A 21,677-nucleotide genomic window follows, 5' to 3' on the forward strand; every position below is an offset into this window, starting at 1 on the left:
TATCATTATATAGAATATATTTTAAAGCAAGGTTGAATCAAATTTGCAATACGTAGTAACAGATCTAACCATATTTTTAATCATCTTTTAAAAGTACATACCAATTTAAAATATTTGAAATGTGTTTTTTTTCCTTAGTCTAGAAGGAGATATAATGAACAGAGATAATTAGGATTGCTTAAAATACATTTTTTTAAACAGTAAGTACATATACACGTATACATAGTTGAATTTAGGTTGTATACACATGCATATATACAGAGTTAAAGCGAGCTTACATTCACAATATAGGAGAGTGTAACACCCGATTTTGTGTTACACCCACTGTACGCGAGTCGGGCAAGGGCCTGGAGATTGAAAGAACACACAAAGAGACCTGGGTCATTCATAAGGAGATCAGCCCAATGCCCTTTATTCAACCTTGGGGAAAACCTTGTATACCTAGCTGCTGCACAAGGATTTCCGCCCAGGCAGGTGGGAAATTACCATACCAATGATGGAGTCAATGCCCTACAGCTAATCACCAGACGGGGCAGGGGGAGCACAGGAACAAACAGAATGCTTTAGTTAGCTGACCAGAAACTGTCCTCAAGATGCACCCCAGGAACAAGGGTAGACCTGGGCCCTACAGGAGAGAGAGAGACAGAGAGACAGAGAAAGAGAGAGAGAAAGTAGGAAATCAAACTCACAGATTCCTAGCTGGTGGAAGTGAACAGATCTGCTGCAGGTGGAGTGGGCATGTGGATGGGGTCCCTGCAGGCCGGTAGAGCTAGTAGGAAGCAGTCACATGGTTGCACTGAGCAAAGGTGGCAGTTAGGTCACCTGATGTGACTTTAGCTAAGATGGTGCCTGCCCATGTGTTTTTCATGCAGATTTTCAACAGATGCAATTAACAAGACAGACATACAGGATGCGTAAAACATAGGTTTAAAGCAGTCAGAACCACATCCGAGTGGCCACACCATTCACCCATTCTTTCATACATGAAGCAGACAGAAAACCTTCCCGGCATATGCTGCCAGCCTACAGCCAGACAGAAAAGAGCAAAGGGAGAACTGCGGCAGATTGGTTTGGTCAGGGTGGGTTCCCGTGGGCAGGGAAAAGGGACTTGCCATCCCAGGCTGGATAGCGCAGAGGCAGCAGCAGGGAAGGGACAAACAGAAGAGCTAGAAAAAAACCAGAGGCCTCCCGTACTTTCCGGATCACTGACAGAATGTAGGGTGCCGATAAGTGGCTATGTGGCTTGATTTATTAGGAGGGGTGCAGTTTCCACAAGTGAGGACGTGATTATTCTAGAGCCTGAACTCCAGCGTCTTAAGCATTCAGCATGGACCTTGACTCAAGTGGGTCTCAGGTCACCAGCTGCGAGGTCCACGGGCCACAATGAATAGTAGGTGGGCACAAGCTGCAACCCAAAGCTGTTGTGTGTGTGCAGGGGTCGGAAGGGCTCTAAGCCTGAGAGACACGTGACTGTCCAGTACTTATACTTTAGACTGGATCGGGAAGGTGAGAGAAACCATGGTTGAGAGGCAAATCCTCAGTCGTGGAAACACGGCCAGAGGTGGGGGAGGAAGGGGGCCTATGGCTGCTGCCGATTCCGCCTGTGCTGGGTGTAGAGTTCCAACGATCCCGGGTTGGAAAAGCAACCTACTGGATTGAAAATTAGAGGGTTCTCTCACTCCTCAAAAAAGCTAGGCAGGAGGAACTGTCAGAAGAGCCTGCTAAGTGTCGCGGGCACCGTTGTTATGACGTTGTTATGATTTACAGTGTGAGAGGATCACTGATGGGACCCATAGCAGGCAAGGACCCGGCGCAGAAGGGACCTTTGCTGCAGTTGGGTCCAAACCACAGTGCGTGATAGAATATACCATACAGACAGAGCTTGAGTGTGGAGTTTATTTAGATAGAGGGAATGGGAAGGGAAGAGAGAATGGGAGAGAGACAGAGAAAGAGGGGGGTGGGGAGGGAGAGAGGCAGAAACCTGCCTGCCTCTTCAGAAGAAGGGCCTGAAGAGAGAGCATGAGTAGACGGGACTTGTCTTCTTAAAGGGATCTTTTGCACCTGTTTACAGACTAGGAAGTGCTTGCCATGTGCAGAGGAGTGGTACGCTGTGCCAGGGTCCCAAGGAGTAGGGCCAAGGTGTGCCTGGATGCTAACAGTATCCTCACATGGTAGACAACAGAGAAGGATGATCTCTCCTGCCTTTTAAAAAACAAAAACCTTTTAGTTCTTTGAGAATTTCTTTTTTTAAGTTATGTTTAAACATTTTCTCATTTTACATACCAATCCCAGTTCCCTCACCCTCCTTGCTTCTGCTCCCTCCACCTTCCATACCCCCATCTCTCTCCCCCACCACGACTCCTACCACCCAACCAAGCCCCACCTCCATCCCCTCCCGCCAAGGAGGGTAAGGCTTCCCAGGGGAAGTCAACAAAGTCTAGCACATCACTTTGAGACAGGAACAAGGCCCTCCCCAATGTATTAAGGCCAAGCAAGGTATCTCTCCAAAGAGAATGGGCTCCAAAAAGCCATTTCAAGCTCTAGGGATAAATCCTGGTCCCACTGCCAGTGGCCCCACAGACTGCCCCAGCCACCACTGTCACCCACATTCAGAGGACCTGGTTTGGTCCTATGCAGGTCCTCCCACAGTCAGTCTGGAGTCAGTGAGCTCTCACCAGCTCAGGTAAGGTGTTTTTATGGGTGTCCCCATCATGGTCTTTACCCCTTTGCTCATATTATCGCTCCTCCCTCTCTTTGCCTGGACTCTGGGAGCTCGGCCCAGTGCTAGCTGTGGATCTCTGCATCCGTTTCCATCAATTGTGGGATGAAATTTCTATACTGAGAATTAAAGTAGTCATTAGTCTGATTACAGGGGAAGGTCTGTTCACGTGCCCTCTCCACTGCTGCTGAGGGACTTAGCTGGGGTCATCGTTGTGAATTCCTAGGACTTTCCCTAGTTCCAGATTTCTTGCTAGCTCCATAATGACTCTCTCAATCAAGAAATCTTTCATTGCTCTCTTTCTCTGTCCTTCCCCCATCTCTGCCATCCTGTTCCCACATGTTCTCCTACCCCTTTCCTTTCTCTTCTCCCCCTCCCCTTCTACCCTCGCCACAAGCTCCCAATTTTCTCAGGAGTTCTTGTCTATTTCCTCTTCCCAGGGGATCCATGTATGTCTCTCTTAGGGTTCTCCTTGTTACCTAGCTTCTCTGGAATCATAGATTATCCTCTGGTTATCCTTTGATTTATGTCTAATATCCACTTATGAGTGAGTACATACTGTTTTTGTCTCTTTGGGTCTGGGTTATCTCATTCAGGATTTTTTTCCCCTAGTTCTGTCCATTTGCTTGCAAATTTCAAGATGTCACTATTTTTTTTGCTGCTGAGTAGTATTCCATTGTGTAAATATCACATTTTCTTTATCCATTCTTCTATTGAGGGGCATGTAGGTTGTTTCCAGGTTCTGGCTATTATGAATAACGCTGCTATGAACATAGATGAGCAAATGCCCTTATGGTAGGATAGAGTTCCTTTGGGTATATGCCCAAGAGTATAACATGAGGGGCTGGCTTGTTGGGTTTTCTGTCCTGCCCAGTACCCCACAGCCAGCAAGCCCCAAAGAAAATCACACAGAGATCTCTATAAGTTATAAAGCTGATTGGCCCACTAGCTCAGGCTTCTTATTAGCTCTTGTAGCTTATATTAACCCATTATTTTGATCTATGTTAGCCATGTGGCTCAGTACCTTTTTTAGTGGGGCAGATCACATCCTGCTGCTTCGCAAGAGTGGTGTTGCTGGGTATTGAGGAAGACTGATTCTCAATTTTTTGAGAAACCAGACTCAGACATGGTGAGGTCAGAGAACTTCTAGTTTCTATGACCTGTCTTGAACTATGGATGGAATATTATACCATGTAGTAGTCTCCCAGAAAATTCTCCAGATCTTACATTACCACATAGGGCTTGATCTGTGAATTTGGAATAGGCACAAATATTTCAGTCCATAGGAAGAATCTCATGTTAGTATCATCAGGCCCTGAGTTATATTTTTTTTTCCTTGATAGAAATTGAACTTTTTTCTTTGTATCTCCCATTGCCAGTTTGGAACTTACTTTTTATGATTTTACTGAGTCACTTATTATGTGCCCAGTTTCAGTAATTTGTATGACTTTTATTTCTTGTTCTTCTTGTTGTTGAAATTGTATGTTCACTGTTATTTTAAAATATCTTTATTATTGTATCTGTGCTTTAATTTCTTCAAGAGAATTATGAAAAAACATTTGTTTTAATGTAACAGCCCCAGAATCAGAATGTGTGTCCCAATTGATATAATTGATATCTTAATGAATGGTGCTTAATCTGCCACCTTAAGCTCAACTTTTATTGACTTCCCTTTGTATATCCTTTTCACTCTTTAGGAAATGGGATTTAGAGAAACTGACTCCATGAGGATCACAGAAGCAACATTGACACCAAGATGTATAGCAGGCAGTTTACTTCCGAGAACCACTATTTTTATGAGGAAACTGTAGCATGCCTCCAAGTCTTCCAGTAGCTTCATTTCACAGAGCTGTAACTCAGGCTTCCTATTCCAGAGCATACTGTCCTTAGCTGAGAAGCTGTCATCTTGCCCTGCATCCTCCATTGCTTCTGAGGTTACCCAGCGCTGTAGGGGATGAATTTCCTTTTGCAAGGGCAATGGAAGCCTGCAGCCTTCCACCTGCAGCATTGCACTTTGCCAAGCTCCTGCTCCCCTCTCTGCCAAAAGGCTGTTGGTTTGTACAGTGACGGGTTGTTATAAGAATTAAGTGGAAAGCACTTGTACCAACCGTTCCTGAGAACAACAGCGTTTCCTGTTGTAATGGAGAGGCAAGCCATGCTTCAGCTTCTCAACGTGGAGAGATAGGGGAAAATTAATTCATGCTTTCAATTAATATTTTCAATCTAATTTTAGAAAAATTGAGATGAGAAAAGCTAGTCCCAACGAAGAAAACGCCAGCTCTAACTGCACATGTGAACGGCTTACCTTATATTGTAGTTGTAAGCTCTCAAAGGGAAGCGTTCTTTTCACTTCCCGTGAGTGTCTAATTATACCTTGTTCAGTGGATACTGCAGGCATATTAAACACTTATTAAATCTTTGATGAGTGAGCAATCCGTGTTTGAAAATCTACCATTAAATCCCTCTATTTTAAAATTGTATTTGGACACATTTTGATCAGAAGTTAGGGAACTCTACACTATGTATTTTCTCTTAGTTGGCAGCTTTCCAATGATCAGAATGGACCTGTACTGTCTGACTAAGGACTGTTTTGGCAGAGTTTTTAATGAAATAAAATAATTACATTTGTGAAGTTCATCCTGTGTCATTTAGCTCAGGAATATATTATCTATCTTGCCAATAATTTATGTATCTACCAGTAAAGTGCACGAGACCTACATTTTGTCATCTGTAAAGCATTGGGGGGGTAATTGAGTTTAGCTTCAATTGGCAAAAGAGCTATACACAATTCCTTAATAAAAAAGTATTCATGGAAGGTTTGAGAAAAGCACCTCAGGGTGTTATAATTGCAGGTTAGGTTATTTTGACAAGACTGTGTAACTGATCCAAGCATTTCATGCTTCTATTCATAGAGTGTGAGGGAACTAAAAATTAAAGTCAGAGCCTAAGAGGGGTGCGCTCACACAGCTGGAGGAGCTACTCACACAGCAAATTTTCTTTTGATTCAGAAGGTCTCCAAGCACATGCCTTGGGGTGGATTGGTGTTTTATTCTTGAAAAAATTCTGTATATGTAGTATAACACTTCATTCATTTAATGAATTTCATAATACAAATGGAAACATTATGGTTCACGCTGCGGATCATCTTTTATTAAGATCTCATGTTCTCCGGAGATACATTATGCCTTTATTCGTTTTGCTTTGAGAATTTTTTTTATAATGTTATCAGTCCCTGAAGAACAGTTAAGAATAGTGGACGTGACCCCTCTATCTGCAGGACCCTGAAACGTAATGATCCTACAACAGCCCCTGGAGCGAGGCCCCCCAAGTCGGGACCCACGGGCCACCACTGGGGTGGCTCGCGGCCTGGACGCCAGGGAGCCCTTGCACAAGCAGTTTCTTTCCGAGGAGAACATGGCCACCCACTTCTCTCGACTCAGCCTACATAATGACCACCCCTACTGCAGTCCCCCTGTGACTTTCCCCCAGGTCCTGCCACCACTCAGGAGCTCTTGCCCAGAGCTGCTTCTCTGGCGCTATCCTGGGAGCCTGATCCCTGAGGCCCTCAGGCTACTGAGGCTGGGGGATACCCCCAGTCCCTTCTACCCTGCATCCCCAGCTGGGGACATCATGGAGCTCTAAGTGCTGACGGCCAGTTTCCCTCCCCACCTTGTTCCTGGACAACAAAGATCAGCAACCCCAACCCCGACCCCCCCCAGAAGGAAGAGGTCCTTCCCCCTGTAACAGGATAGATGATACTGAACTCAGAGAAACCCTGAATGGAAGGGGCAGTAGCTTGGGAAGGGGAAAGTGTACCCTATTAGTGAATAAAGATTTCTGAGAAGTTGAAGGTTTAAAAAAAAAAAAAAAAGAATAGTGGACGTACAGGTGTGGATCCTTTGCATGTAAACAGAATCACCCAGTAATTTACCTGGCAAGCAGAAGTGATGGAGTATGTCTGGGGCAATGGTCGAAACTGTGACTGTCTAGAATGAGTGGTCCCTCCAGTTAGGAACTGACTGGCAGGAGCAGGCTTGTGAGTCAAAGGAGGCTGACATAGTACAGAAGATCCGCCCCCATCCAGGAATTAAAAAGGATGGTAATTATACTGTTGAGTGTGCTATAGGTACTTTAGGAGCATGAGGAGAGCAAAGAAGTGACACTGGAAACATGTAGGATGGTTACCATCTACCAAAAGACCCCCTCTCCCCCAAAAAAAGAAGAGGGAAAGAAAGGTCTGAGCAATAAAGGAAACAGTTGTCAGTGCCCTGACAGAAGTAAGGCAGGTCAGCATGGAAGGGTGCATCTGCAAACTGTGCCCAGATGATGCTCTAGGTGACAAAGCACATGGCAGAAGGGATGGTTAAGGTACCAGTCTCATGGTGACTTAGTTACTGTTCCAGTGCTGTGAAGAGACACCCCACAAAGGTAACTCTTATAAAGAAAGCGTTTCATCCAGGATTTGCTTACAGTTTGAGAGGTTAGTCCCTTATCATCATGGCTGCATGCATGGTACTTGAAAAGTAGCTGAGAGTTTTACATCCTGATCTGAAGGCAGGCAGGGAGACAGGCAGGTTGGGAGGAGGGAGGGAAGAGCTAGGAGAGAGGGAGAGACAGAGAGAGACTGACTGACTTGGGAGGGGACCTTGTGTCTTTGAAACCTTAAAGCCCACCCCCAGTGACAAATTTCCCCCAACAAGGCCACACCTGCTCCAAATCCTTCTAAGTTTTTCAAACAATGCCACTCCCTGGTGACCAAACATTCAAATCTATGAACCTTTCGGGGCCAGTCTCATTCAAACCACCACATTCCACTCCGTGGCCCCACATAGCTTTGTAGCCACATCATAATGCAAAAATTCATCCAGACTAATCTTAAAAATCCCCATAGTCTATCCCAGTCTCAACACTATTTAAAAGTCCAAAGTTCAGTCTCTTCTGAGACTCAAGGCAATTTATTACCTGTAACCCCCTGTTAAGCTGAAATGAAAAACAAAAGAATATACTTCTAACACACAGTGGCACAGAGCATACATGGCTATTTCAAAAGGGAGAAGGAACATAGTGTTTATTGTCCTAGAGGCAGTGGGACCTGGGAGAGTGGAGCCTAAAAGTGAGGCAGACTAAAGTCTCATGTAATAACCAACTGTATTCAGAACATCAGACACTTTATACACTCAGGATTAAGAGGAATCATGTGAGTAAAGTGTAGAGTCACAAGGCTACAGCAGCAGGCAAGCCTCACATGCTAATCAAGCTGCACATAGCAAAACACATTTTTCCATGGACACATATACATAATAATAGCCAGTTACAATGAATAATCTAAAGTAAACTCACTCCTATAAGACACACCAGGGAAGGGCACAAAAACACATTTCTAGAACAATCCCATGTTTTGAAGAAACTAAGGCCACAACTTTCTTGGAGTTTTCTCACAAGCATTCTGAATTCTCCTCACACAACTCCATTCCTGGACCATGTTTCAGCAAGAGAGGAAATACTGGACCAAAGCAAGACTGAAAACCAGCAAGGCAAACTCCAAACTCTGCATCCCCATGTCTGATGTCAAAGGGCTCTTCAGATCTCCACCTTCTTCCAGCTTCGTTGACTTCAGCACACTTCTCTCCCTAGGCGGGTTCCAAACCCTGCTAGCAGCTCTCCTCGGCAGTGCCCCAGTACAGTTGCATCTCCAGCATCTTGGGGTCTCTAAGACAACCCATGATTCACCTTCACAGCTGTATACAATGGCCTCTCTGGGCCTCCATACGGGGTCAGCTCTGACACATGCCTGGCCTTAGTGGCTTGCCTTAGCTGCAGATGGGGACTCTAGAACCGGTTTTGTGTATCCTTGATTCTAAATCCAGAACTGTGTGACCAAACCTGCCAACTTCTGTTGCTTGATGGGACTGGAAATCGGTCACCCTTTCAGTTACATTTGCATCAGCTTTTTGTCCTTGATGATTTCCTTCACTGCTTAGCTTTCTTTTAATTCCTTTACACAAGTTGGAAACCCAACTGGGTGGGGTCTTGCCCTGAGGTTACCACTCCCTTTATTCCATTTTTAACACCTGTTTTTCCTTTTAACCTTTTATCTCTATGAACACAAGACTTAGCTTCTTTGCTTTTCCTGGTGTTCCTTTCTTTCTCAAACAGTTCATATTATATCTCTCTATGTCTATCTTGCTCCCTTTGCTTCTAGATCTGTGTAAGAGTGATTACCAATAACTGCAAGACAGAGTCAATATAAGGCTGTCTTGAAATCTCCTCTGCCAACAATACCATTAATCCAAAACTCTTCTATTTAGCCCCAGGTAGATTTAGGGCAAAAAGCAGCCACATTCTTTACCAAAGTTTCATGGGAACAGTTTCTAGGTCACTTATGAATATTTTTCCCCTCTGAAACATTTTGAGCAGGGGCCCCCCACATTGCATATAAGTCTCAGCACTCTCTTCTGCTCTCCTCCTAGGATGGCCTATTATGCCACACTGAAAGCATCCAACCATTTTTCTAGCACCAAATTCCAGAGTCTTGATATTACAACAAACAGCATGGTCGGATGTGCCACAGAAATACCCCTACCCCTGGAACCAATTTCTTTCTTAGTCACTGTTCTATTGTTGTGAAGAGACATCATGACCAAGGCAATTCAATAAAAACATTTTATTCATGGCTTGCTTATAGCTTCAGTGGTGGTTAATCTATTATCATCATGATGGAGAGCATGGTGGCACGCATGGCACTGGAGAAGTAACTGAGAGCGTACATCCTGATCTGTAGTGGTGGGGGTCCTGGGCCCGGCATGGGATTTTGAAGCCTCAAAGCCCACCTCAAGTGACACACTTCCCCCCACAAGTACACACCCTCCCCCAACAAGGCCACAATCACAATCCTATCAAACAGTTCCACTCCCTGGTGACTAAGCATTGAAATACATTAGCCTGTATTATTTGAGTCACTGCTCAGGGACTAAGTGTTTTGCTGGTTTTTTTATTTTATTTTCATTACTGGGTCCTTGGCTGGAACTGGGTCTCCACAACCCCCAAAACATGGAACATGGCAGAGTATCCCCTTCCCTCTGCCAATGCATCTCACAGCAAGATTATACTGCAAAGCATTTGTTGGGTGTCTTTTTCTTAAGAGCCTATTTTCTATCCACCTATTCTATGTCACCAATGACAGCCAAGTCTAGCCAGGTTAACCAGTGTGTTTATTGGAGTCTCTTAGAGGACCATTGTTGATTTCTGTGGCTAAGTCACTAAAAGCCTACCTTTATGCACATGGAAACTACTTCACTGGAGTCCCACTTAATCTTCCACCTCCTGTAGACTGTAGCACCTCCCAAGACCACAAGCCACAGGAGTGGCAGGGGTGAGCGTGTCTGTAATGTAAGGTGAGGATCTGATAACCCCTACACACTCCTACAGGGGAATGTTGTTAAGTCACGTCTTGTGAGTGCAGGGAATTACACTTCTCTGACTTTTAGCATTGGCCATGCCATGTACAAAGGACAGAATCTTACAGCAGGTTCATATACTTGTTCTTATGTATGTTGGACGAAAGGGTTTTTCATGATAGAAAGAAGCTTGGTAGAAGGCCTGATCAGAGAAAAGAAAAACCAACACAAACACCATTTTACACTATTAAGAAGTGAAGCAGGTACACAGCTCAGCCTCTAAGATGGAGTGTTAAGAGGTAGCCTGTGACATAGCCACATGGTAGAGTAGGGAATTGACACTATAGATGCTAGATTCTCTTTGTTTGGTTCCCTATGATTATTATATAACCTGCAAAGGAGTAGACTCTCATGGAGCAAGCAAATTATGCTGTGCATGGAGATTTAAGAAACTTCGTGGGGGCAAGTTCTGTGGGCAGTGGCATGTTTTAACTTCTCAAAGAAAAACGAGCATTTATTTGAAAAGTAGAAGTAGGATCCAGATGTCCCAATGGGTCAATAGTGAAAAAGCATCTATCTCAGGAGATACCTGGGTCAGAAGTTTCTTAGTCACCCATGACTGAACTTCATCTGAGCCCAGCACAGATTGTCATAGACCTGAGGGCAATGTGGTCATTGGGTTTGATATTGCCTCTGAGCCATGGTAATTTGAAGCCAACTGAGGGGACTTGGCAGAAATGGTTAGAGGTCAGGCTAATTTCAATCACAGAGCAGAGTGATGGCAAGATGGCGGACTGAGTGGAGGACCCATGTTATGAGAACTGTACCCTGATCTTGGGGTGGGAGAAATCCATTAGTTTATGGGGAAAGTCATAGGAAATATCATGGGGCTTAAACAGCAGAATTGTTTTCTCACATCTTTTGACTGTTAGAAATTTGATAACATGTCAGCAAGGTTGGTTCCTTCTGAGGGCCCTCTCCTAGGCTTACATATGACTGCTGTATCTCTGACTTTACATAGACTTTCTTCTTACATGGTAATGTGTGACACTGTCCTTGGGGAGATGTGAACAACTATGTATTCACCCCAGCTAGGAACCCAATGACAGACCAGAAAGTAGTGATGCCACTCAAGTCTATATGCATAAACCAATGAGTTTTTACTGGAGTTGGTTACTTACAGGAGCAAAGTCACCAATAGCACCAAAAGCCCATCCTAGCATTGATGATTCATGAAAATTGGAAGCCTGAGCACACTGCACAAGTGACAGGAAGTTTAGCCGGTTGGAGGATCTTTTCTAGGTGGTTCAGGCAGCTTGGCTGGTGTGAATGTGCCTCAGAAGTCCTCTCTACTTTATCAGTGCAGGGAGGGAGGGAGGATCTTGCTGAAATCTACTCAGTTTCAGGGACTTCTGGAACTCTGTTGTTTACTTGTTAAGATCTTCTCTGTAGGGTAGAAATTCCCTCCCTTTAGAACATCCTGAATCATAGTGAGCTTTCCTCCAAGACAGAGTTTTCATCTCCCAGGAGATTGCTACACAACAATTTATTGTGCCTTAAGCTTTTTTTTTTTTTTTTTTTTTTTTTTTTTTTTTTTGGTATGTATGGACACAATTGGACTAGGGCCCATTCATGACCTTTCATTTTAATTACCTCCTTAAAAGTCTTATCACTGAGGTATTAGAGGTTAAGAGTTCCACATATGAATTGGTGTGGGGGCATAATTCAGCCTACAACAGGGTGTTCCTTGGGAGATACTGACAGCTGGCTAGTCCCAGTCCTTTAGGGTTCAGGTAGAACTGGGGACATTTAAGTTTGTTGTTTTCCTTGTAGTGGTGAAAATGTTCCTTTATTAACTCTGGAAAGTGAACATGTTAGGAAACCGTGTCTGTAATGAGCTGATGCTGCCTTGTGTCTTAGTCAGGGTTCCTACTGCTGTGATAAAACACCAGGACCCAAGTCAGCTTAAGAGGAAAAGGTTTACTCCATCATCAAGGGACATCAGGGCAGGAAGTGCAGGCAGGAGCTGATACAGAGGTCATGCAGGAATGCTGCTTACTGGCTTGCTTCTCATGGCTTACTCAGCCTGCCTTCTTATAGCACCCAGGATCGCCTGGGCCCTCCCACATCATGATAAAAAAAATGCTTCACAGGCCAATCTGTTATGAGCATTTCCTTAATTGAGGTTTCTTCTTCTCAAATCACTTTAGGCTGTGCCTAAACTTGACTTAAAAACTGTCTAACCAACCAAAAAAAAAAAAAAAAAAGAGCCGGGCGGTGGTGGTGCACGCCTTTAATCCCAGCACTCGGGAGGCAGAGGCAGGCGGATCTCTGGGAGTTCGAGGCCAGCCTGGTCTACAAGAGCTAGTTCCGGGAGAGGCACCAAAGCTACAGAGAAACCCTGTCTCGAAAAACCAAAAAAAAAAAAAAAAAAAAAAAAAAAAAAAAAAAAACTGTCTAACCATAACTATTAACTCTTCTGCCTTGAGGCTTTTCAGCACCTTAAGGTAACTGTTTCCTGGACTCTGTACCATTTTTAGTGTTAGCTATGGTGGAAAATGTGGACTTAGTGTGGTGTAGTCTGCTGGGTTTGAGACCTGATTTCACCACTCCCTACTTGTGTTGTTTTAGTTCCCTCTCTATATGTGGGTTCAGCGTCCATGGATTCAAGTGACCTCAGATTAAAGAAATATTTAAAAAATATGTATAGATATTTTATTGTCATTATTCCTTAAACAATAAAATAGCAGAACTATTTTCCTAGCATTGACATTATTATAAGTAGTTTGGCAGTGGCTGTGGTTAAAAGATCACACATGATCTTCCTCTCAGACTTCTTTTCAAACTATTATGGATTAATATGGAATAAAAAATGATTAATATACCATGTTAGCTACCTTAGCAAACTGGAACAAAAGTAAAAATCCATGAACACACTCGTCGTCAGTGAGATGATCACTGCATAGCTCACATTGATACCGTTGTAAAAGAACTTAGCACATGGATGCTGAGACCCATCACAAATCAGTCGTTGAACGGAAATCTCCTTTGAAAAAGGAAAATAAGGATCCCGTGTTTAGAGCTTATCCTGTACCTGCAGCTTCTTAGCAACTGTTAGCTCAATATAATCCATGTGTTGAAGAGGTATATTTTGCAGGGGAAAATTCTGATATCTTTCCTTGCCTTGTTCATGTATAATAACTAAACTGTGGAGGAAAATTCATTTTATCCCTCTGAAAAAAATCTGTGAAACTGAGCTAGGAAGTTGATTAAATGACACCAGAATTTTAATACATGCTTTCTTAACAACTTTCATAAGCATATTTTTCCGTTGATTTATTGTGACATCAGTGAATTCTCCCCTGACACATGTCCAGTGCTTGATCACAAAGCTCTTGAGGAGATGTGAAGGATGTGCTTACCTGAACAACAAACTCAGTAAAGCCTGACTAGGGATGGGTCAGAACACTTTCGTTATACCTGGGGCCTCACAGTGGCAGGCGGCCACAGTTTAAGCCCTCCAAAGTGACAGCTCTCAGTTCAGACAAGAGAAGCCTCTTCCTGTCCTTCCAACTGAACATCACACCGAGAGTTGTACCAAGTGTGCCTAAGTGTGTGGTGAGCTCACAGAGAGCTGGATGCCGGAAGAACAAGAACTCCCTGTTTTTATATCATTGTGCTTCTGTGTTCCAACAAGCTGGCCAGCTCTGAATCCAGAGGTTTCTGAAGAGGAAGAAGACAAGAGACTGAGCAAGGTCTCTGGAGCTCATGGGGAAGTCAAGAGCCATAGATTAGGAAGGAATCCAGGCTTCAAGCAGGGGAAAAGCAGAAACAAGCTGTGGAAGGATGTCACCTCTGGCTCACCATCCTGTCTGTGAAACTGTCCATAAAACAAATGTGTTTGCCCATAGATCTTACCTTATACCAGTATATTATATATAGCAAGTAGAAAATAATATATAGAAAAATAATATTAATTGGAAATAGTAAAAAAGATTTTTTGTGGTGATACATCTTTAACTCATTTTGAATCACATTAAATGTTTTGTTCATTTAATTAAACTATGTAGAATGTAGGTGATAATATTTAGATAATTTTGGTGAAGAACTATTTATTGTGTTGACTTAAAAACAATAAGTATCGTGCTCGCTTCGGCAGCACATCTACTAAAACTGGAACTAAAATTGGAACGATACAGAGAAGATCAGCACGGCCCCTGCGCGAGGATGACACGCAAATTCGTGAAGCGTTCCATATTTTTGCCGGGCGGTGGTGGCGCACGCCTTTAATCCCAGCACTCGGGAGGCAGAGGCAGGCGGATCTCTGTGAGTTCGAGACCAGCCTGGTCTACAGAGCTAGTTCCAGGACAGGCTCCAAAGCCACAGAGAAACCCTGTCTCGAAAAACAAACAAACAAACAAACAAACAAAAAACAAAAACAAAACAAAAAAACCAAAAAACAAAACAACAACAACAAAAAAAACAATAAGTATCTCTAGCAGGGAACTGAATTCATTTTACGATTTTTCCGTGACTGTTTAAAATGTATCAAATTAGATATATCATTTAATGGTGAATTATTCTAATATTTAAAATTATTTTCTCCATTTACTGTATCACTAGAAGTATTTTGAAAAATATAGAATTTTCAAAAGAGTAGGATTTCTTTGCCCACCTCTAATAGATATTCTTTTCCATTTCAAAACCCAAGTGTTTATCTATGTTTGTGCTTGCTATCACACCATCGAGCTTATAACCCGCATTCTAAGGGGGAGCTGTAGCAATAATAGGTTGCTAAGCAAGTCTCTCAGCTAATTAAGCCATGTGCCTAGAATTATTCTGACCGTCTGTGCTGCTCACCCATGATGGAGCAAGTGAGAATGATGTTCACTTTAGTTTTTGTCAGAATGTTGACTAGAAACAAGTGAAGGAATATCCTATTAGTAATAATTAAAAACAAAAGAACTGAAAGGTCAACTGTATGAAATAAATGTTTGAAACAAGTCATGCACAATAACAATGGAATACTTAAGCACACCATATATTGCATTAAGCATTTCAAAGTCATACCAATTGCAGGTTTCTTTATAACATAATAAATGCTGTATTTTAGTCAGGTGACAAATATTTTATTATCCAAGCCAGAAGAAATAGGCACAGTTTAATCATCTCTTTCATAAGCATTTTTTTTCACCCTATGACCGCTGCTTTTCAAAATAAAATTGAGACAGAAGGAAGCCTATTTAACTTATTCAGATTATAATTAATTTTGCCACTTGGGTGTATTACAAAATGTGAGCGAGGCTCTCTAATGAGCGTTGTAAAATGCAGTCATGGACCAGGTCCCAGACTGCTCAAATAATTTATTTTTCTGTTTGGAGTTGCATCACTGATTAACTACAAAGGCGAGGGTGGGCAGCCAGGATGGAGGAGAAGTGTGCACAGCCAAGGAGCTCCAAGCCTGACAGCTACACCTGCTCTCACATGCTAATCCTGAAGGTGCCATGAGAACCATTTTCATTAGGTCCTCATGTCTATCCTCTCTGTGTGCTGCTTGTTTGATGAGTTTCCAGAAGCCAACTCCTTGAGTATATACTTACTTGACAGGTGCTTGGTTTAAATTTGATTTCACTAGTCATGTTTGGAAGGAAACCTCAATTTCCACAGACAGGTATCTCTAATTCAGACCACTGTAGTTGTATTTCATAAAATCTTCATTGTTCCCAGTGACCTTGTGGTGTTTTTCCTTTCAATCTTTAGTCAGCTATGATCGAGTCTCAGACATATCGCCCTTTCTCTGCTTGACTCTCTGATAATGTAAAAAGCCTGAAAGTTGAAAGCCATCAAGAGCATGCTAAAGGACCACAGTGAGAGGGTGGCAAGTGTCAGCATTCAAGTTCTCTAGACCTCTTCTTGGTGTTCTGAAGCATCAACGTCGTGAACTCCTAAAATGCTCTTTGCATTTGGCTCACTTTAGTTTTCCTTCTTATCCTTTTTAATCCAGTGGGAATGCTTGCTGATTCTCCGGAACACTTCTAAGCCTGACTGCAAGTAGCCAGCTGGAGGATGCCGTCGGAACGCTGCCTCAGGTACCCTTGCTCAGTATAGTGAGGTTAAACTGGTCACACAGCAGCACAGACCAGGAACAGAACACAATTCAGCTGAGTAAACCAAACAGTCATCATTCTTGTGATTTGGACAGTTGGAAAAAGGATGAACTACTGAGACCACTTGTTCAAACCTAGAAAAGTGTCGTGATTCTTTAATACTGTTTCTTGTCTTTTTCTTATTTTGGATGCAAACCCTCTGAGCAAAGGCATATCATGGATTAAAGGAACATAATAAAATTTTTGAGAAAACTATGCATTCATTTGAATATTGTTCCCTTTAAGTTTAGAGAGGATTCAAAAATTCCTGATAGTATCTTGTCTGAATATTCATTTAGTTAATAAATATTTGTTGAGCCAAGCACTCAACTTGATGTAAAATATCAGTTATGAATAATATAAAGTTTTCTGTATTCCACCATAAACTGTGTATTCCATGGGAGAACCAGATGTTAAATAAATAGCTACACAACCAAATATGCAAATTCCATTGTAAAAAAAATGCTCTGTTGGAAAAGTCCAGTGTTAATGTGGGAAAGAAGTATATCCCTGAGAGACAAAGGATGAAGTGATCTGGGAAATGCACTAAGGGAGGAGGGAGCTTTGTTTTGTTTTGTTTTGTTTTTCGAGACAGGGTTTCCCTGCGGTTTTGGAGCCTATCCTGGAACTAGCTCTTGTAGACCAGGCTGGTCTCGAACTCACAGAGATCTGATTGCCTCTGCCTCCCGAGTGCTGGGATTAAAGGCGTGCGCCACCACCGCCCGGCGAGGAGGGAGCTTTGTATTCTAGAAATCTGACAGGCAGACAGGGAGAAAGCCTGTGACATTCACTCTGCCTGGAGGCAAGTCATCATCAGTTTCCGAGGAATGCATCAAAATGTCTTCAGAAGAAAAATTAAGAGAGGGACATGATACATACTCACTCATAAGTGGATATTAACTGTAAAGGATAAGCATGCTGTAATTCACAGACCCCAAAAAAATGGGTAACAAGGAGGGCTCAAGCGGGGGTTACGTGGATCTCCCTGGGAAGCATAAATGCAGGAGATTTGCTGGGTGGACTGGGTACAGGTGGGTGTGGGATCTTGAGGGATCAGGTTGGGGGTAGATGGAGGGAGAGAGTACTATAAGAGATGCCTGGGAAGCAGAGCTTCACCAGGCCAGTCAGAAATCTAATGCAAGGAAAAGTTCTATGGAATCTACAAGGATGACCCCAGCTAAGACTCCCGGCAGCTGTCAGTGCATAGCCTGAATTGGCCATCCCCTGTAATTGGATTGGAAACCACCCCTCCTCCTCCAGTTGTCATCAAAGAACCTTCCTCTAGTCTCTGTTGGAGGCTGAGTCAGAGACCCAAGTCCAAACGTTGAGCTGAGCTTGGGCAGTCCTCCTGAAGAGAGGGAAGAGGGATAGTAGGAGCCTGTGAAGTCAGGGACATCACAGGAAAACCCACAGCCACTAGCCTTTCTCATGGGAACTCACAGAGTCCGAACCAACAACCAGCGAGCCTAGGCCCTCTGCATATGTGTGACAGTTGTGTAGCTAGCTTGTCTATTTGTGGAACTCCTGGCAATGGGAACAGGGGCTGTCCCTGGTGCTTTGCCTGGCTCTTGGGAACCTATTGCTCATGCTGATTTCCTAGCCCAGTCTGAATACAGGGGGAGGTGCTTGATCTTATGGCAGCTTGATATGCCAAGTTTTGCTGATGACCATGGGAGGCTTGTCCCTTTCTGAATGAATACTGAAGGGGTAGAATGAGGGGTGGGACCGGGGGAGGGGAAGGAGTAGAAGGAGAAGAAGGAGGGGGCTGTGGTTGGGATATAAAATAAATAAATATATTACATTGAAAAAAAGTAGAGGTAAATAAACATGGAAGATTAAGGTATGTTGTTCAAGGACTAGCAGGGATAGGAATACAATTGATGTTTAGAGAGTCTCAGAGCAAAAACCAAAACTGTCTTAGTGTTTTAGTTAAGGTTTTTATTGCTGTCAAGAGACACCATGACCAAGGCAACACTTATAAGGAAAACTTTTAATTGATGTGATTTGTTTACAGTTTCAAAGGTTCGATTCATTATCATCACGGTGGGGAGCACAGCAGCACGCAAGCATATGTGGTGCTGGAGCTGAGAGTGCTACATCTTTATAGGCAACAGGAAGCTGTCTGTCACACAGAAGGAAGCTTGAGCAAAAGAGACCTCAAAGCCCGCCCCCATGGTGATACACTTCCTCCAACAAGGCCACACCTCCTAGTAGTGCTACTCCCCTTTGAGGCCACTTTCTTTGAATCACCACCCTCAGAAAGCAGTTAATACTATGGCCCAAATGCCCTGTGTTAGATCTGATGCCCAACCAATACAATGAGTAAGGACTGTGGTGTTTATCTGGCACCACCTCAGACAAATTGCTCCTTGATCTCAGAGTCAATGTGTGTGTTCTCAAAGGGGTTTCTTACCCTAAATCAGCCATTTAGACTAATCAGTTACTACGCTCCTGCCATGTCTTCTATGACACAGCCGTCTCCTTCCCTGCTCCCAACCAGAGCCCTGTCTCCCCTCTTCTCTTCCATCAATTATGGAGGATCTGCCCAACTTCATGACCCTTGGAACCTTTGCTTGCTCTGGTCCAGAGATCTTCCTTCCACTAAGCCACATACTGATACAACCACAGCAGGGACTTTGCTATCCCCAGTGGTCACTTCATTTCTGAAATCACCTATTAGCTTTACTCTTACTTCATTTCCTAACTGGTTTACCTATTTAACTAGGGCTATAATTTGACCTCTGCTGTGTCTTATCTACTAGCTGAACTACTTTCCACTTCTACCAGTTGTCTATTTCCTTTCCTCCGTCCTCCTCTCGCCTCTTCTTTTCCTTATTCTTTTTACTCTTCATTTTATTGAAAGTAGTTTTTTAGGCAATGTATTCTGACTATATTTTCCCCTTCCCCAATTCCTCCAAGATCCTCCCACTTCTCATTAGAAAACAAACCGGCATCTAAGGAATATTAATAAAGCAAAATAAAAACAAATCAGAATAGGACAAAACAAGACAAGCAAACAAAAACAGAAGAAAAAGAACAGCATAAGAAACACATAGATGCACACACACAATTGTTTATACACACAGGAATTTCAGAAAAAAAAAAGCCAAAAGCCATAATACATACACAGAGGACCTATAAATTTAAAAAGAAAGCATTATGAGACAAAAAAAACCTCCATAGATATCACTGCGTTCCCTCTGTGTTGGCCATCTAGTGCTGAGCATGGGGCCTAGCCGTAAAAGTGGTTTGTATTCCCAGCGAGAATCTGTTAGGCAAAAAAAAATTTTTCATTTGCAAATACTTATCAATTGAAGAGAGCATCTGAATTAAGAATCAGAACTGTGTCCACTTCTCCTCTCAGCCCTGGGAACCCATCTGGCACAAATCCATGCAGGCCCTGTGCATGCTGCCTCAGTCTCTAAGTGAATTGATACCTACGTTGGCCCTGTTGTGTTTACGTTTCCTTGTTTCCTTGATGTCCTCCATGCCCTCGACTCTCACAGTCTTTCCACTGCCTCTTTTGTAAGGTTCCCTGAGCTCTGAAGAGAAGGATTTGCTGGAGACACACCATTTAGGTGTGAGTGCTCCAAGCTCTCTCACTTTACATGCATATTGTCTGGCTGTGAGTGAGTCTCCCTTGTTTCCATCTAAGCAGGAGGAGGCTTCTCTGATGATGGCTGAGCAAAGCATTGGTTTATGAGTTAGCAAACTCATTTTATTGCTATGTTCCCTTCTTCATCGGCTTAGATTCTGTAACTTTTGCTTAACCCTTAATTTCTTCCATTCTTTGTTTTTATTTGTTTGTTTGTTTGGTGTTGTGTATGTGTGTGGGGAGGGGCATTTCCCTAATAAAGCCCTCATTTGATGAACAGAATAATCTTTGTTGTTCAGTGACAGTTCGCAGAAATCTTTACATTGAACAAGCCCAAAATGTCACAGAGTTCTACACGTTTCTGGTGTTCTTATTTCCTGCCACTCAAGAGGCAAACCAAGCCATGTCTGGCTTCTGTGTTTAGATTGCTTTTTCCTTCTGAGGAAGTTTTACTGGCTGTACTTCAAGTGTGTTCTTGAGACAGCTGTGCTCTCTTGACCCCTCTGAGAACATGAATCATAGATTTCTCTTCTTAGTCAAGACTGAGCTCCAAAACTATGAATCAATCTGTGTATTTGACATCTACCCTTGGAAATCTTTAAGATCACCCAAAGTTAACATGTCCCACACATTTTATTGATAAGATTAATTAGATTGACGCTTCAGAGTTCATCATTTTCTTCTTTTCCAGGTACCCTGCTATTGGAATATTGAGTTTTATAAACCAGAAAATGAGCATGTTCATGAGATCTCTTTTCCCACCCATACCTTTATCTAACATATCACCAAACTTCCTAACTCCCCACACCAGTAGCTTTCAAACGTGAAACATTATCTTGGTGTTTCAGTCCAGAGTTCAGATAGGCCTCGACTCTTGTGCGTCAGGACCACACTCCCTGCTGACACAGGCCAAAATTTGCTGTTCTCTTTTCCTGCAGATAGTTTATCTTCTTTGTGTCAGGGTGGTAGCTCACCCATCTTTCGTTTGCATCATGGATATTTCTCCATGAGAGTACTTGGTGCTGCGTTTCTCAACCTGTGGGCCGTGACCCTTGGGGGGACAAATGACCTCTTCACAGGGCTCACTTAAGACCATCTGAAAACACAGATATTTACATCACAACTCATCACAGTAACAAAATTACAGTTATGACATAGCAACATTAGTAATTTTGTGTTGGAGTCACCACAACTTTACATAAGAGTTGCTACATTCGAAGGTTGCGAGCCGAGCCTCTGTGTCACTGTCCTGAGAGACTGACTATTCTGTGATGGCTCCTTCTACATTTCATTTATTTAGTATTTTATCTCCAGCATCTATAATGACAGGGCTGAATAGACATTTCTCTTATATACAAGTGAGGGAAGGGGTATAGAAATCTATTCATTTATAGCTAATCTCCTTTCTTCATAGTCTGAGTATTTCTTAATTGCTCTATAAGGTTTAATCTTCGCTTATCATTATGGCTAATTTTATTTCTGGCATACACTTCAGAAAATTTGTAAAATGTTACATAAAAATAAGAAAAATCTGTTATGGCATCTTTTAACAACTTGTCCATGTAAATAAATAACATTCTTTTCTTATTAATGTATAAGACTATTTTGACCTTGCTAAGTAGCAGATAACCATTAAAATAGAAATCCACAGAATTTTTAAATTTGAAAAGTAAAATATAAAACTGTAGATCTGTTTTATTATGTCTTAAAAATCTGCCTGAATTCAGTTAAATGAATGTATGAAAATGAGACCCTGGGGGTTTCTGTGATCAAAGCGTTAACTCTGTGCACTCAAAGGAGCCATTTGCACGGAAGCAGGG

At 42.7% G+C, this 21,677-nt stretch overlaps 2 protein-coding genes and 1 pseudogene across 2 annotated transcripts in view; all 3 read left to right on the forward strand.

The window, feature by feature from the left end:
* Klhl32 (kelch like family member 32) overlaps positions 1 to 21,677 on the forward strand; it is a 207,043-nt gene that overhangs the window by 28,728 nt on the left and 156,638 nt on the right. Inside the window, exon 2 of the mRNA XM_057791029.1 lies at positions 16,121 to 16,205. Coding sequence (XP_057647012.1) covers positions 16,183 to 16,205 — 23 coding nt within the window. The 5' untranslated portion in view covers positions 16,121 to 16,182. The remainder of the gene's footprint in view (positions 1 to 16,120; positions 16,206 to 21,677) is intronic.
* On the forward strand, positions 5,987 to 6,529 carry LOC130888150 (host cell factor C1 regulator 1). The gene has a single exon (XM_057791031.1). The coding sequence runs from the start codon at positions 6,011 to 6,013 to the stop codon at positions 6,359 to 6,361; it is 351 nt and encodes a 116-aa protein (XP_057647014.1). The 5' UTR covers positions 5,987 to 6,010; the 3' UTR covers positions 6,362 to 6,529.
* LOC130888299 (U6 spliceosomal RNA) lies at positions 14,280 to 14,378 on the forward strand (annotated as a pseudogene).

This window comes from Chionomys nivalis, chromosome 16, assembly GCF_950005125.1.
Source record: "Chionomys nivalis chromosome 16, mChiNiv1.1, whole genome shotgun sequence".
Classification (NCBI taxonomy): Eukaryota; Metazoa; Chordata; class Mammalia; order Rodentia; family Cricetidae; genus Chionomys; species Chionomys nivalis.

Coding starts and splice junctions, on each gene's coding strand:
- LOC130888150 (XM_057791031.1), top strand. CDS start 6,011: ATGATCCTACAACAGCCCCTGGAGCGAGGCCCCCCAAGTCGGGACCCA.